This window comes from Nicotiana attenuata, unplaced genomic scaffold (assembly GCF_001879085.1).
Source record: "Nicotiana attenuata strain UT unplaced genomic scaffold, NIATTr2, whole genome shotgun sequence".
NCBI classification, from domain to species: domain Eukaryota; kingdom Viridiplantae; phylum Streptophyta; class Magnoliopsida; order Solanales; family Solanaceae; genus Nicotiana; species Nicotiana attenuata.
In genome coordinates, this window is record NW_017672358.1 from 112460 (window position 1) to 129434 (window position 16975).

Below are 16975 nucleotides of genomic sequence, written 5' to 3' on the forward strand. Positions count from 1 at the left end.
TTTTATATTATTAGTGTTATAAAAATTATGCTTTCCTGAGCCGAAGGTCCATTGGAAACAGTCTCTCTATCCTCACAAGATAGGGGTAAGGTCTGCGTACACACCACCCTCCCCAAATCCCATGGTGTGGGATAATATTGGGTATATTGTTGTTGTTGTTGTTGTTGTTGTTGTTGTTGCAGTGTTATAATTTAACATATTAAAGCATGTTACTATAGTTGGGGTTGCAGCACAAGTGCACCATAAATATAAGTACAAATAGCAAGGGCTAGCTAGTTTTCGGACCCGTAATTGAAAAATAGGCACATTTGTAAAGTTATAAAGTTATGCGGAGATAAAATCTGGATAAAAATACCGTACATGAAATATGAATTTTTTTTTGCATAATATGCCAGATTATAAAACTCATGCATATAAATTTTCAGCATATTATGTTGGAACTCAACACTATAAAATTCCAGCATATTATACTCGATTCTCATATGTAAAAAAATTGAATCCAACATTAATTTTTCTGAATTTTTAAGGGTATTTTTGTCTAGATTTTATTTTTATATAAAAAAGTGACTATATTTCAGTTATTTTGAAATAATGACTGATTTTCAATTAGCATGTGTAAATCAAGCTATTTCTGAATTCTGATCTTCCCCCATAATATACTTGACTATGACAAATCAGCAGGAGATTGGGGTCCAACTTATTAGGGGGTCGTTTGGTTGGAATAGGACTTATGCCGGTATAAGTTATTGCCGGTATAAGTTATGTTGGGATAAGTTATGCTGGGATTAATTATGCTGGAATTATTGTTTATTCACTGTTTGGTATGTTATTCAAGTCGAAATAAAAAAAACCAGCATGATAGTACTAATAAGTTGCGCATAAATTTTCGTATTAATTGGACAGTTTGATAGTAAGGATTAGGAAGAAGTACAACGGTTTACTCTTTTGTTGTGTGGGAAAAGAAAAGTTAACTCAGTGCAAGAGAAGTATATTATAGATAGAGGAAGCTGCATCCTACGGAATATTTTCTTGATTGTAAATCATTATTCAGAGGAATACAGGATGAGCTTAAATTTGAAGGCGATATTGTTTGTTGGAAAACTACTTAAATTACGACTAAGGCTCGAATGTTCCTGTTGAGTCTAACTGTCTAAGCTATATTCAATATAAAATATAAAATTGAGCCTAAGCTATTTTTTCAAACTCGAGTACTTGTTAGCTGTTGAGAATAATTGAATGGAACCAAATGGTTAGGTATTCGGCTTTTTAAGGTATCCCATTTGGTGTTTGATACCCGCATTAATACTATGATTAATTTGTATTGCACCAAATAAGGCATATTAAAGAGGAAAATATTCCTTATCAGGATTATTTTTATAGTTATAAAAGATGAAGGGATTATATCCATCTCATCACAATCCTTGATAGTTAGTTATTCGTCTCGACTCAATTTGATTACAACACTCTAAAAGACAGAAGTGACGTATCCTCTTTCTCTTTGTCTATTTCTTCTTCTTCTTGGTTTTTTCAAATAGGGGGGGGGAGGGGGGTTACTTTCTTCTTTTATTGCAAATATTCCATCTAAAACTATGAAAATGTAGTAAGTGGAAAATATTAAATTATATTGACTCTGGTTGTATAAAAAGTTTTCTTCCCTAAGAATAGTTTCAGGAATGATTCCAGTGGAAGTTAAGAGAGATGGAAAAAACCTTGATTACATGATCATTTTAGAGATCATTAAGTAATAATGTAGAAATAAATAAATATTTCATTACTTCTTCAATGAGAAGAGAAAACGAATTTGCTTCTTCAAATATGAAAAAAAAAAGGAAAAAGTTTTTCAGTAATCTGAGAAAGACTTTTCTTCATTCTAAGGGGTCACTTCTCCCCCGAAAAGAATATAAACTGATAAAACTTATTGAATTCATCATAATATAAATAGAAAAATATCTAATGAATATTCCAATGTTAAAAAATAATATATAAATCTTCAACCATCAAGGAATGTGCTCATACTTAATTAGTCATTTCGAATTCGAATACTAGAAATCAAAAGTTTTCTGGCATAATTAAATCCCTCACTAGTTCAGGGCATAGAGCCCGTTTGGATGGGCTTGTTGTAAGTGATTTTGAAGCCAAAACCGTAAAAATAACACGGGCTAGCCAGTTTTCGGACTGGTCATTCAAAAATAGCCAGCGTTTGCAAAGTCATTGAAAATTTTTGCTGCAACACGGAAAGTTCCAGCATAATATACTGGAGATTGGTGCACTTATGTATGAACTTCCAGCATAATATGCTGGAATTCCAACACGCGGAAAGTTCCAGTATAATATACTGGATAGTGGAGCACCGGTGCTCCAATCTCCAGTATATTATACTTGAGAATTTTTCGGATTTTGGATAATATTTTTGTTCAGATTTATCTTTACATGAAAAGTGGCTAAATTTCGATTTCTTTTAAAACTGTGGCTATTTTTGAAAGACCACTTATAAATCTGACTATTTTTTAATTTCTCCCCCAAAAATTTAAAATACAAATTGCGAGTTAATACTCAAAACCTTATAGTTAAAAAATTTACCAAAGAAGTTAAATTATAGATTTCAATCTAAGCAAGTAAATGTAATGTGGTAAGTCAACTAAAATCTACAAAATTTAGATCCTGAAAATTGAACTCAAACTTGTAAAATTCAAATCCTAAATTCATCCCTTCAAAATTGCTTAAAAATTAATCAAAATATGAGTTAGTATGATAGGGAACACGTGATAAAGAATTTGGCACGATAAAACCGAGGCTGCATCTCATAATCACCGTTGGATCTCAAACCCTCAAATCCGTCGATAAACCCCTCTTATCCTCTCTCTCAATTTCACCTACTCTTTCCTACTGCTCTCTCTGCTTTTCCCTTTTTTCGCCTCTCCAAAAACTGAGGCACAATTAGAAAGATCTTCTCTTTTTCTGCTATATATCTCTTAACCACACCCTTTTTCTTCGTCATCACCGACATATCCTGGTAATTTTCTCTCTTCTTTTGGTCATTTTTACTGTTTTTGTTACCATTTTTATGAGTTTTTACTGTGTTTTTTAGTTCGTGGAAATAAAGGTTCTTAATTCATGCTGTACTATGATCTGATTTTAGTATAGTTAATTGAGTTTCTGTGTTTTATGTGTACGAATAGATCATGTAGTCTTTTGGGTGCTAGGGTTTTCATTTTCCTCGGCTTTTGTTTGCTGTTGATTTTTAATTGCGGAAAAGGAGTTCTCTTATGTGTATTTTAAGCTATATTAAGATCTCATTTCACTGTGGTTAATTAGGTTTCTGCGTTTTAATTCCTTTCTATTGCTTTATGGGTCCGAATTGATAACGGAGTCCTTTGGGTACCTGGTTTTTTTTTACCTTGATTTTGTTTCCTGCTGATTTTAATGGATATTCTCAGCTCTATAGTGATTTTACTTTAGTTAATTGGGTTTCTGGCCTAGTGCCGAGGGTCTATTGGAAATAGCCTCTCTACATTCTATAGGGTTAAGGTCTGCATACTATCTACACTCCCCAAACCCCACTCGTGGGACTATACTGGGTTTGTTGTTGTTGTTGTTGTTGGGTTTCCGTGGTTTAATCTATTTTTATTTCCTTATAAATACAAATAAATAATGTAGTCTTTTGGGTTGTAGGATTTTTTTGCCTTTGATTTTTGTTTACTGCTAATATTTTCATGATTGGCTTGCGTAGTTCTTTGTTGGTTTTGATTTGTATTGCTTATCGGTCAGAATTGAAAATGTGCGCCTTTTGAGTGCTAGCATTATTTTTTGTCTGATACTAATTTCTTCTTGATTTGTTTCTGTGTTTGTTGTTGATTTTGTTTTGTGAATCTAGGTTTCGTTGAGGTTTATTTGTGATGGAAAATGGGGAGGAAGTATTTGGCAAGGCTGGGGTAGGGGAGAGGAATGGTGTCGTAGATGAGACTGTGGAATTGCAGGCGGAGGATAAGGCAGCTGTGAGGCCAGATGTGTCAAAGGAATTGGAAGGGGATGATGTGTTTGAGGAAGCAATAGAGCCAGAGACTCCTGGTGTTGGTGTTGAGGATGGAGTTGTCAGTGAGGGCAATGATGGCAAGTCTGGGAATGTTAACTGTTCTTTGGAGGACGGCGGGAATTCTGATTCAAGGGATGATACTGACAACTTTAAGGAAGCAGTTGAAGCTTCGCATGAGATACAGCATGCCGATGATGAGTCTAATCAGAAGTCAGAAGCTAAATGGAACAAGGAGCCTTCTGTTGAGAAGCAAAGTGCTGATGAAATATCTGCAAAGGGGAACTCTGATTCAAGGGATGATTTTGAGAACTTTGAAGAAGCAGTTGAAGCTTCACACGAGATACAACATGCTGATGATGAGTTGAATCAGAAGTCAGAAGCTAACTGTAACGAGAATCCTTCAGTTGAGAAGCAAAGTGATGATGAGTTATCTGCAAATAATGAAAAAGAAGTGGTTGAGCAGAGTAACATAGTAGACAAGGGTAAAGATGAGGTGGCTGAGGTTTCAGATCTGGGTGCTGCTGTAGAAACTGAAATTTCAGTAAATTGGGATGAAAAGAAAGATAAGTCAGCTGAACCAGTTAAGAAATCTGAGAATGGAGTTTCCAATCATGTGAACTTGGGAGAGGCTCAAACTCATGATGATGCAGATGAAACAAACCCTGATGTTCTTGGAAAATTGGATACCCAGGATGCTAACGAGGCAAAAGTGGATCTTCAGAACCAGGTTCATTCGTACAAAGATGCTTTGCTGCGTGATGAAAAGAATGTTGATGTGATTGAAACATCTGCTGTTCAGCCTGCTGGGCATCAGGACACTGCTGACGTCCACAGTAATGCTTTAGTTAGTTCTGGCTCCGTACTGAATGATGAAAAAAATATTGAACGGGAAGGAGTGCATTCTCTTCTTGTAAAACCTGTGAATTCTGATGTTAAGGATGAAGAGCTGAAAGATATTTCCCATAATGATGCTTCCACAAATGGTCATCTTGGAGAAAGCTTGAACCCAAGTGATGAACTCAAAGAAGAAGTAGTGCCTACTCCAGAACAAATTAATGGTAGTTATGTGGATGACGAGCATATGGATATAGAAAGAACAGTGCCTTGTCCGGAACAAGTTAATGGTAGTAATAAGGATGAAGAGCTGCAGATAGATGGAGAAAAAGCAGTAAGTAGTATAGAACCAGTTAACAGTAAGGATGAAGAGCAAATAGATGGGGAAAAAGCCGTGGCTAGTCCAGAACCAGTTAATGGTAGTAGTAAGGATGAACAGCAGATCGACGGTCCAGGCCATGTTACTGCTTCTACTCTGCAAGAAGGAAGCTCCCCCTTAAAGGCAGAATTGAGAGACAAAGAATCAACTAGCCCAGAACCAATAGCTCATGAGGACATGTCGAAACAAAAGGATATTCAGAACGGTGATGCTACTGATCATCAAAGACTGGAATTAAACGAGTCGCCTGCTACTGGGCCAGGGAATTTGAATGACAAGATCAACAAGCAGAAAAATGTTTCTGTTTCTGGCACTCCAGCCTTTGAAAAGCATACCAGAGATTCAGTAATGGATAGAACCACTGCACTGGATGAAATGTCTGAATCATCAGAAGTGTTGATGTCCAACAATCATGAGAAGGTCTCCGAGGTTTCTCAACCTCCAGTAGTTGATGCAGGCGTTGGAGTCGATAAAGTTGTTGTGAAGGAACCAGAAGCCAGATCTGCAACGGAACTCCCATCATCTTCTGGTGCACCTGCAACTCGGATACGCGCACCTGATCGACCTGTTGGCCTTGGTCGTGCTGCCCCGCTATTGGAACCTGCTACTCGAGCAGTTCAGCAGCCTCGTGTAAATGGAACAGCATCTCCTGCACAAAACCAGCTTGTTGAAGAATCCACAAATGGAGAGGCTGATGAATATGATGAGACACGTGAGAAGCTCCAGATGATAAGAGTCAAGTTTTTGCGTCTAGCTCATAGGCTTGGGCAGACTCCACATAATGTGGTTGTTGCCCAAGTCTTGTACAGATTGGGGTTGGCTGAACAGCTGCGGGGGAGAAGTGGAGGTCGTGTTGCTGCTTTTAGTTTTGATCGTGCAAGTGCTATGGCTGAGCAACTTGAGGCAGCTGGACAAGAACCCTTGGACTTCTCTTGCACAATAATGGTTCTTGGGAAAACAGGTGTCGGTAAAAGTGCAACCATAAATTCGATATTTGATGAAGTTAAGTTTGGCACTGATGCTTTTCAGTTAGGGACAAAAAAGGTTCAGGATGTTGTTGGGACTGTGCAGGGAATCAAGGTTCGAGTAATTGATACTCCTGGGCTTTTGCCTTCCTGGTCAGACCAGCGCCAGAATGAGAAGATCCTTCATTCTGTGAAACGATTTATTAATAAGACACCCCCAGATATTGTTCTGTATCTTGACAGGTTGGATATGCAGAGCAGAGATTATGGTGATATGCCGTTGTTGAGGACAATTACTGAAATCTTTGGACCATCAATATGGTTTAATGCCATAGTTGTTCTGACGCATGCTGCATCTGCTCCACCTGAAGGTACCAATGGTACTGTAACGAGCTACGACATGTTTGTAACTCAGCGGTCTCATGTTGTCCAGCAAGCAATACGTCAGGCTGCCGGAGATATGCGCCTTATGAATCCTGTTTCGCTAGTTGAGAATCACTCAGCATGCAGGACAAACAGGGCTGGACAAAGAGTGTTGCCTAATGGACAGGTTTGGAAGCCTCACTTGTTACTTCTGTCGTTTGCGTCAAAAATATTGGCTGAAGCGAACACATTGCTTAAATTACAAGATAGCCCACCAGGCCGGCCTTATGCCACTAGAACAAGATCTCCTCCTTTACCTTTCCTGCTGTCATCCCTTCTACAGTCAAGGCCACAGGTTAAACTACCAGCGGATCAATTTGGTGATGACGATGAGACCTTGGATGATGATCTGGATGAGTCTTCAGACTCAGAAGATGAATCAGAATATGATCAACTGCCACCTTTCAAACGCTTGACCAAAGCTCAGCTGGCAAAGTTGTCCAAAGACCAGAAGAAGGCATACAATGATGAGTTGGAATACAGGGAAAAGCTTTTTATGAAAAAGCAGTTGAAGGAAGAGAGGAGGAGGCGGAAGATGATGAAGAAAATGCAAGCTGCAGCTGAAAGTTTACCACCAACTGATCCCAGTGAAAATGTAGATGAGGAGACAAGCGGTGCAGCATCAGTGCCAGTACCCATGCCAGACTTGGCGTTACCGGCTTCATTTGATTCTGATAATCCAACTCATAGATATCGATATCTCGATTCTTCTAATCAGTGGCTTGTGAGGCCTGTCCTAGAACCTAATGGTTGGGACCATGATGTTGGTTATGAGGGCATCAATGTAGAAAGATTGTTTGTTGTCAAAGACAAGATCCCTATATCTTTGTCCAGTCAGGTTTCGAAGGACAAAAAAGACACCAATCTTCAAATGGAAATTGCAAGTTCAGTGAAGCATGGGGATGGAAAAGCAACTTCTGTAGGTTTTGATATGCAGTCAGTCGGTAAAGACCTTGCTTATACTCTTCGCAGTGAGACCAGATTCTGCAATTATAGGAAGAATAAGGCGACAGCTGGTCTTTCAGTAACTCTCTTAGGTGATGTCATGACAGGTGGGGTGAAAGTTGAGGACAAATTAGCTTTTAATAGACGGGGACTACTGGTTGTGTCTGGGGGTGCCATGTTTGGCCGTGGTGATGTTGCTTATGGTGGTAGTTTGGAAGCGACATTGCGAGACAAAGATCATCCTCTTGGTCGTTTCCTCTCAACTTTGGGGCTCTCGGTTATGGACTGGCATGGAGATCTTGCTATCGGATGCAATTCACAAACCCAGATACCTATTGGACGACACACAAACTTGATTGGCCGTGTCAACATTAACAATAAGGGGTCTGGACAAGTTAGTATTCGTTTGAACAGTTCAGAACAGCTTCAGATTGCCTTGGTAAGCTTAATTCCACTTGTCCAAAAGCTGCTTAGCTTCTCTCAACCAGTGCAATTTTGATGATGATGAAAATAAGGCCACTGCACCATACTGCCATTCAGTGATTCACAAATCACTTGTATAGTGGCCATCAGCTGATCGGCATCACTGAACGTGAGTATGTCCTTTTTTTTCCTGGTTTCTTTCTCAGCCATAATATTCATGGACTTTATTGGTTGCTGTTACTTCTCGTCAGCAGTTTCTGGAGATGTTTTGAACCTTTTTAATGGGGGGGAAAGATGCTCTTTTTATTGTTTTACAATTATTTCTTCCATGATGTGAACTGTATTCATATTTCAGTAGCTTTTGGGTTATTTGTTCCATCTGATTGCACCTCTAGTCTTTATACTCGTAGTGCATATCTATCTATGACCTTATAGTTGCACTTCACGGTTAGTATGAATCATTTTATGCTTATAAACTTTGGTAATAGAACTTGTGTGTATCAAGATGATGATGCTGGGAACAGTTTATAAGACAGAAAGTTATAAGGTGTATAAAGAGGAAAAACCTTTATCCTATTATGTTCCCATAAGAAGCATGATGTGATCTGTTACGCTGCTTCAAAATTCCTACTGTCAAATCAGTAACCTCTGGTGTGCCATGATATTGATAAAAAGAATGCACACTAAAGGTTAAAAGTCTATGTTTTATGGTCTGTCTGATTACACTTCTCCTCCCCAATGAGGAACCTCTGGTTGATGTTTGATTAATTCTACTGCTGCCCAAATATTTACTTAATGTCTTCCTGCAAAGTATGCAAAGAACTTGCTTTAAATTCAACAAGCCCAAGTCCATATAGTAATGCTGAAGAATTAGACAAACTGAACATGATCTACTTGAAGTGGGAGCTGGATGGGATTTATATGAAGTTTGTTATTGGCTGGAAAATGTTCCTATGCTTTTGGTTAATATCTGAAATTGTGTTTAAGGAATAGTGATCTTCTATCTGAATGTTGCTTCCCATACGAGGAAATGCTATCTGTTGAGATTCAATGCCTGCCTCATTTCAGCTTTAGCTGTTTATTTTGATTCCATGTTGTTGGTGGAGTGGCTTGTCAGTTCTATGTTGATGACTTCCTATGCTGATATAAACTAATTAATGTGCAGATGCACATTGTTTTCTTGAGACGAGAGAGAGGAGATGCATTACTGAGCTTCACGAGGAAAAATGTTTGTGTCCAAGATCATCTGAAAGCATTCGGTTGTAGCCTAAGAAGAGAGTTTAGCCAACCCCCCTGTTCAAATTTCAATTTTGGTTATTATCATGATGGGGAGATTGAATGCTCTTGTAAACTTGATTGGGAAATGTTAGCTAGTTAAGTTTCTAAATAGATGATGAAAAATGGATTAATGGTATAGCAAGTTGAGTTTAGCTATTGTAATATGGGGCTGCTGTTATGCTGTTGATGAGCCGTTCTAGTATGCTCTTTTCGCGGGCTTCGTCGAACTGCATTTTTGTATTTGGTCTGCACTTCCTTGCTGGTTAAGTAACTTCTAGTCTTGAGATTAATTGCGAGATTTTAACGATTGGAGTTTATTTAGCCCAGTCGGATGGATGTTTGTGCTTTTATTCTATTAATAATAGTAAACATACAAAGCCATGTGGAAGATCCAAAGCAGAATGATCATCTGCTGTCTATTTACTAGACATTGTAGCCATCAAATGGCCTCTGCCAAGTAATAGTGAAATGATTAATTGCTTTTGATATATTCATTGTTTCCTATTGTTTTCAGTTGCGAGCCATGTGCGTGCTCCTTGTTGGATATACGTTTGTCGTTTAGTGTACAGATTAACTTGTGTCAGTATGCTTTTCGATTGCTCCATCAAGCCACTCTCTTTGTCCATTACTTGAATGGAATCTCCTCTAGTAGAATGTCTTATTTTAATTGCTAAACGAATGGCAGTTATGTAATATTAATTAAATATGTGGAAAGTAGTATATTATTATGTAATTTCAAATTATATTCATAGTGATTTTCTTAGTAGGTTGAATTTTTAATAGTTTTTATTAGTAGATTAATTGATTTTATATTGTAGCCTCGTGATTCGGGGACTTCAAGGTGCATAGTGATGAAAGGAAAATCGAGTATATATATATATATATATATATATATATATATATANTATATATATATATAAATAGATGATTAAAAATTCTTCTATTAGTATTAGTGAAAGCATATATATATATATATATATAAATAGATGATTAAAAATTCTTCTATTAGTATTAGTGAAAGCATATATATATATATATATCAAAATAGATGATTAAAAATTCTTCTATTAGTATTAGTGAAAGCATATATATATATATATATATAAATAGATGATTAAAAATTCTTCTATTAGTATTAGTGAAAGCTCAATGCCAACTCTCTCTGTCTCTCACTATGATCGGATCTTGTGAACAGTGTTCTTCCTAAAAAGTCAAACATCAACGGTTTAAAGGTAATTTTCTAGAGATGAGCGTTAAATGAATATGAACGAAGTAAGAAAGAGTATGTTGGCGCATGTCAAATATTGATGTATTCACTAGTCTAATGTTGCGCAAGACAAATTTTGATGTATTGACTAGTCTAAATTTTCGATAATTCTGCTGTATAAAAAAAGAATGATAGAAACACATATAAGTAGCAGCTGATAGCATTATTGCTTTCCTATTTCCAGAGGCGTGTAGTCTCCTTTTGTGTTGTCGAATCCACTGCAGCATCACGTATTGGTTACGAAACAATTAAGAACGGTTTTAATTAACACTAGTAAACATTTTATTATCACGCATTCATTAACAGGAATTTTGAGAAACCACTATTGTTTAGTGGCTATTAACTTCCCATACCTACCATATACATAATTACTCCCTATAGCTACTATTTAGTTGTTACGGTAGTGTATTCACTGTATTAGCGCTGCTGTATTCATGAATACAGCAACAAAAAGCGTCTAAAAATCAGGGTAGTCCAGCTGTACGCGCATGTATTCACATGTATTCGCGCTATGTATTCATGAATACAGTAGCAAAAAACGCCTAAAATCAGGGCAGTTCAGCTGTACGCGCATGTATTCACATGTATTCGCGCTGCTGTATTCATGAATACAGTAGTTAAAAGCACCTAAAATCTATGGCTGTTCAGCTGTATGCGCATGTATTCACATGTATTCGCGCCATGTATTCATGAATGCAGCAGAAAAAAGCGCCTAAAATCATGGCAGTCCACCTGTACGCGCATGTATTCACATGTATTCACGCTGCTGTATTCATGAATACAACAGTAAAAACGCCTAAAATAAGGGTAGCCCAGCTGTACGCGCATGTATTCACATGTATTCGCGCCATGTATTCATGAATACAGCAGGAAAAAAACGCCTAAAATCAGGGCAGTCCAGCTGTACGCTCATGTATTCACATGTATTCGCGCTGCTGTATTCATGAATAGAGCAGTTAAAAGCGCCTAAAATCAGGGCAGTCCAGCTGTATGCGCATGCACACATGTATTCGCGCCATGTATTCATGAATACAGCAGCAAAAAGCGCCTAAAAGCAGGGCAATCCAGCTGTACACGCATGTATTCACATGTATTCGGGCCGCTGTATACATGAATACAACAGTAAAAACGCCTAAAATCAGGGTAGTCCAGCTGTACGCGCATGTATTCTACATGTATTCGCGCCATGTATTCATGAATACAGCAGCAAAAAACGCCTAAAATCAGGGCAGTCCAACTGTATGCACCTGTATTCACATGTATTCGCACTGCTGTATTCATGAATACAACAGTTAAAAGCGCTTAAAATCAGGGCAGTCCAGCTGTATGCGCATGTATTCACATGTATTCACGCCATGTATTTATGAATACAGCAGCAAAAAGCGCCTAAAATAAGGGCAGTCCAGCTGTACGCGCATGTATTCACATGTATTCGCGCTGCTGTATTCATGAATACAACAGTAAAAACGCCTAAAATCAGGGTAGTCCAATTGTATGCGCATGTATTCGCATGTATTCGCGTCATGTATTCATGAATACAATAATGACAATCACCTTAAAAATAGGTATCTCCAGTTGTCTAAGAGAGAGGAAAAACATAAATAGCGTATTTCGTGCCTTATTTCATGCCTCAATGGTAGTATATACCATAAATACTTATTTTGCTATAAAATATAAAAGGTTGCCATAGAAAATAATATTTTAAAATAATTTTGGTTTATAATAAATAGGGTATATACCTTTGCCATAGGAGGTAAACTTTCCTTCACTAAACAAGCAGCTATATATATGTAAGTATGTATATATATATATATATATATATATATATATATATATATATATATATAGACACACACACACACACAGTCAACCCTCTCTATAACAACCTCGTTTGTTCCGATATTTTTTGGCTTTTATAGTGAAGGGCTGTTATACACCTATAACATCATTTGACATTTAAATATTTTTTGGCTATTATAGATAAAAACTACCCATAAATTAATTATTTTCCTTTTTAAATGTTACATATAAAAAATAAAAATATTATTCAAATTTAATATCTCAAAAGATATGCATATTTCACTAGTTAAATATTGAAGAAAGCTAATGCATTATTAATAAATTCAAAAATAAAAGTATAAATACTTAAACTCTAAGGCAGACATTTTAAATGTATTGATGGAAGAACTTTTGTAAATGTAGCTTGTTTTGTAGATTTCATTCTATTACTAACGATATAATGCTTGAATTGGCGAAGATTTGTGTCCAAATATTCAGCAAAGAGGTATCCAATAGCTTTCCCTTGAAGACAATCTAAGAGCGTAATAGTTAAAACTTTTATGTTAATATTTTTTGGAATTTGTCCATTGGAAAGATATCATGTACAAATCATCAATCTCATATCTTATGCAAGATAGAAACTTTGTTTAATGGAAAAGATAGTGTGCATAATTTTAAAATTATTATTAATAATCTTAATGATTCTATATGGCTGTTATAGAGGGATAATTTTACAAAGAACGTTTTGCTATGAATTTGGTTGTTGCTGTTATAGGTAAAAAGCTGTTATAGAGAGGTAAAATATAACTTAAAAGATCGGTTATGAGGAAAACTTGGCTTTTATAGTGAATAGTTGTTATATAAGGATGCTGTTATAGAGAGGTCTGATTGTACGCTGGTGATTTTGATCGTTAATCATCTATCCTAATTCAATGAGTTGACTTTTACATCAAAATAAAACAATAACATCACAGTCGCTATCCTAACATTATTTGTAAGAACCGTGAGATCTAAAACTCAAAGAAACATATATATCAAATATATCAAACATTACTCCGTTCACTTTTTCGGAGCTAAGCTTATTATTCCCCAAAAAGTTGGAAAAAAAAAAATGAAGTAACTAAAAAAAATCAGTAATGACGTACAATGACATTATATTCAACAATAACAGTTGTATTGCTAGAGAAATAAGTCTTAGCTGTAGCAACACCTTGAGCAAGCCTAAAAATTCCAGATCCACCAATAATTGGCAACTCTCTGTATTCCTGCGATTCAGAAACTCGACCAACCACGCTCAGAGTACTACCATTATAAGGTCCGGTAGTGAACACAAAATTGAAGTCGAAAAATAGAGCAATTTCAGTCAATGATGTAGCCCCATGAATTCCCTGGGCTCGGCCCACTTGTTTCGATTTGGGCTCTGGCCCAATAGTTAATGGGTTGTCGAACATTCTAACCATGCCAAAGAATGTAGGTGACTGGGCCGTGATGTTGGCTTGTGCAATAACAGGAGCTGTTTCGTTATCTCCTGCGAAAATTTCGTGAAAGTAGAAGTGGAATTTTGTGGTTTTTTGCTTTGCGTATGGAAGATTTTTGAACCATTTTTCCACTGCTTTTGGGTTTTTGTCTATGACTGCTACTGTAGCTATTACTAGTATTGACAAGCTTATAAGGCGAATGGCCATTTGCTTCTCCATTTCTTTCTTGTTTCTGCAGAGAATAGAAATTTTTAAGATTGCATGAAAGAAAGAAGATACATAGAGAATAGTTATAGCGCGGGTTCATTCTTTTTTTTATCATATGGTTATATTTTATTTGTTTAACCAAGTTGTTGGGTACTAATCTCACCAATAGGCGTAGACTTTTTGTATTAAAAAAGAATGTTCTGACTTCTGATTAATACGCCCATATTATATACTATCGGTTAGCTAAATATATGAAAGAAGAAGAAGAAAGGTGGTATGATAAACAATTCCAGCTGAGCTGACCATACTGAGTATAAATCTACGTGCTCTCAAATTGAGATCAGAGATATGACTTTATTAATTATGTCTTAGCAATTCGTTTAAATAATTGGCATTATGTTTATCATCATGACCAGGGGTGGGTGTTGGACCTCCTCTCCCTGTCACGATCCAAAATTCATTAAAGGTCGTGATGATATCTAACACAGCTGTCTGGCAAGCCAACAATAATTGATTAACTTAATTACTCATTTTGGTATTTGAAATCACAATTTATCATTAATTAAAGGCGAAATACATAAACAGCCCCTCCAAGTTGTCCACAACGGTCAGTTGAACACCTCAACTGAGACTATTTCCAGTTAAACACTTCAAGTACTTACAAAGTATATCAAGTAAACACTTTGCGCTGACATGACAAATCAATTGTGTCTCACTACAAATTGAGCGCGTGAGGACATGAATTATGTTCTTTTCTTTTTCTTTTCAGTTTAAAAAATAACCTTAAACAAATACTCTTATTATAAAAATAGAAATTAAACCTTCTTCTTTCCAATAGAAGCCGGCTGGATCTCCGGCAACGAAGCTATCCCAAAACCACCATAAAACCACCTTGAGTTAATCCTTCCAGCCACTGTAATCTACGCCTCTATATCAACATTTCTCCACCAAATACTCAAATCCAAACACTAATGAAATTCCTTCATTTTAGCCAAAAACCTTAAGCGGCGCACAAGCTCCACCGTATCTCCTCCCTAGTCACCGACCAACATCTCCTTTTATCGTCTCAAATTCTTTTGTTGTGCTTTGAAGTGCAACTATGGCGGAAGAAAGAGCCATCCATGTGCGAGTGCGGAAATGAATGTTTCCTCCATCTTCAATCTTTTGTGGTCTTTTACATAGAGGATTTTTTTATGATTTTTCAGTTTGAAACTCAAGCAGATGAGAATATTGTGAAATTCTTAAGCACACTTCTTCTCCTCTCTGTTATTCACCAGCAGCAGAAATTACATGTCCTTCCACTTTTGCTTCGATTAAAGGGAGAAAGGAAGTGGGTGAAAAAGATTGGAAAATTTTTCCCAGTGAGATCTAACGGTGGAGTCGAAGGTCCTACTCGATTTGTAATTTTATTGAGTGGTAGTATAAGAATTGGCAGTTTAAGGTGAGGTTTCTGTATATTTTCGTTGGTGTGTAATAATGGTGGTTTGAGTTGGAGATGAAATCCAGTGTTCTTATTTATAGTTATTAGAACTTTCAAGGTTCAATCTAAATTTTTCTTTGCCCAATTTTTTGCAGATGAAATGGTGGTCATGGGTTCAACGAGTAAGGGGAAGGAGAGTTAGGGGAAGGAGGAACGCTGGTTTAGGAGAAGAATTTTTTTCTTTTTTAAATATTTTTTTTGTTAATTACATGTGTCAAATTCTTATGGCAAAATTACATGTGTCATTTTTTGATTGGTTCATTTGCCATGTCATCGGCAAGTGTAACTCACGCATATGGCATGCTGTACTCAGGTGTTTACTTGACCTACTTAATAGCCACTTGAAGTGTTTAACTGGAAATAGTCTCAACTGAGTTGTTCAACTGACCGTTGTGGACAACTTGGAGGGGCCGTTTATGTATTTTGCCTTAATTAAATTATACAAAAATAGAATTTACAGAGTAAATAAAAATATTTTTAACAATTTCACCACAATCACCCCAAAACCTGGTGTCACAAGTGCATGAGTATCAACTAGGAAGTAAAATAAAATACAGCATCTGTCCGGGATACAAATTGGACAGGAAAAATATAAATACTTTGAAGGAGACTCTGCTGGCTGCGGGTCGTAATATAAAATACATCTCACCTAAGTCCCCGCATTTAAATACGCCTCTGCTCTCACAAGGCCACTATACATATATGTACCTGCACAAAAATGTGCAGCAAGTGTAGTATGAGTACGTAAATCAACGCGTGCCCAGTAAGTATCCAGTCTAACCTCGAAGAAGTAGTGATGAGGGGTCGACTCCGACACTTACTATGGGCTAACAATAGAATGCCGATATTATATTTAAGCATGGAATACATAACATAACAAAAAATTCAATAATCGGAAATAATCAACAATCCTTTTTCCAATAGAAATTCCCAAATTCATTTTCGTTATTTAACAATTTATATCTCAAGCCAATAAAGCAAAGTCAATTCTTATGAGTTCCAAAGAGTTATCATGCGCAACTCATGCCGAGGTCGTACAGCCCAATCCAACATATAAATATAAAATGTGCACTGCAGGGTCGAATAGCACGAACCATAGATGAATCATTAACCTGACGAGGCGAACGACCCGCTCCCAAGAGAGTAGTGAAAATTTACCCCGCTCACGGAATATATTTACGACGCGGTTGAACATAAATTTCTCAAATTGTTATAATATTCCTCAATTCTTTTCAAAAATACGAAGTTTAAATGAAAACTTTTAAAATCTCAAATTCCTCTATTTCAACTCTTTTCAAGACAATTATTAAGCAAACTCAATCTCCTTCTTCTCAAGGCAAATAATAAACATAAATCAAATAACAATATCAACAAGGCATGGTGTAAACCTAAAACTACCCGGACATAGGTATAGCTAGTAGCTACGTACAGACTCTCGTCACTTCGTGCGTACGTAGCCCCCACAAATAGAAGCACATATTAAT

At 36.7% G+C, this 16975-nt stretch overlaps 2 protein-coding genes across 3 annotated transcripts; one reads left to right on the forward strand and one right to left on the reverse strand.

Moving 5' to 3' along the window:
* Nucleotides 1-2824: 2824 nt before the first annotated feature.
* LOC109212899 (translocase of chloroplast 120, chloroplastic-like) lies at nucleotides 2825-9768 on the forward strand. Of its 2 annotated transcripts, none has more exons than XM_019376627.1 (3): nucleotides 2825-3013; nucleotides 3875-8175; nucleotides 9168-9768. In XM_019376627.1, exon 2 carries the CDS (start codon nucleotides 3897-3899, stop codon nucleotides 8076-8078), a length of 4182 nt encoding a protein of 1393 aa, XP_019232172.1. In that variant the 5' UTR covers nucleotides 2825-3013; nucleotides 3875-3896; the 3' UTR covers nucleotides 8079-8175; nucleotides 9168-9768. The 2 variants fall into 2 exon arrangements, with proteins under 2 accessions (XP_019232172.1, XP_019232171.1); XM_019376626.1 differs by having other exon boundaries at nucleotides 3875-8171.
* Nucleotides 9769-13333: 3565 nt separating this feature from the next.
* On the reverse strand, nucleotides 13334-14096 carry LOC109212898 (dirigent protein 1-like). Its single transcript, XM_019376625.1, has one exon. The coding sequence runs from the start codon at nucleotides 14021-14023 to the stop codon at nucleotides 13457-13459; it is 567 nt and encodes a 188-aa protein (XP_019232170.1). The 5' UTR covers nucleotides 14024-14096; the 3' UTR covers nucleotides 13334-13456.
* Between the last annotated feature and the right edge of the window lie 2879 nt (nucleotides 14097-16975).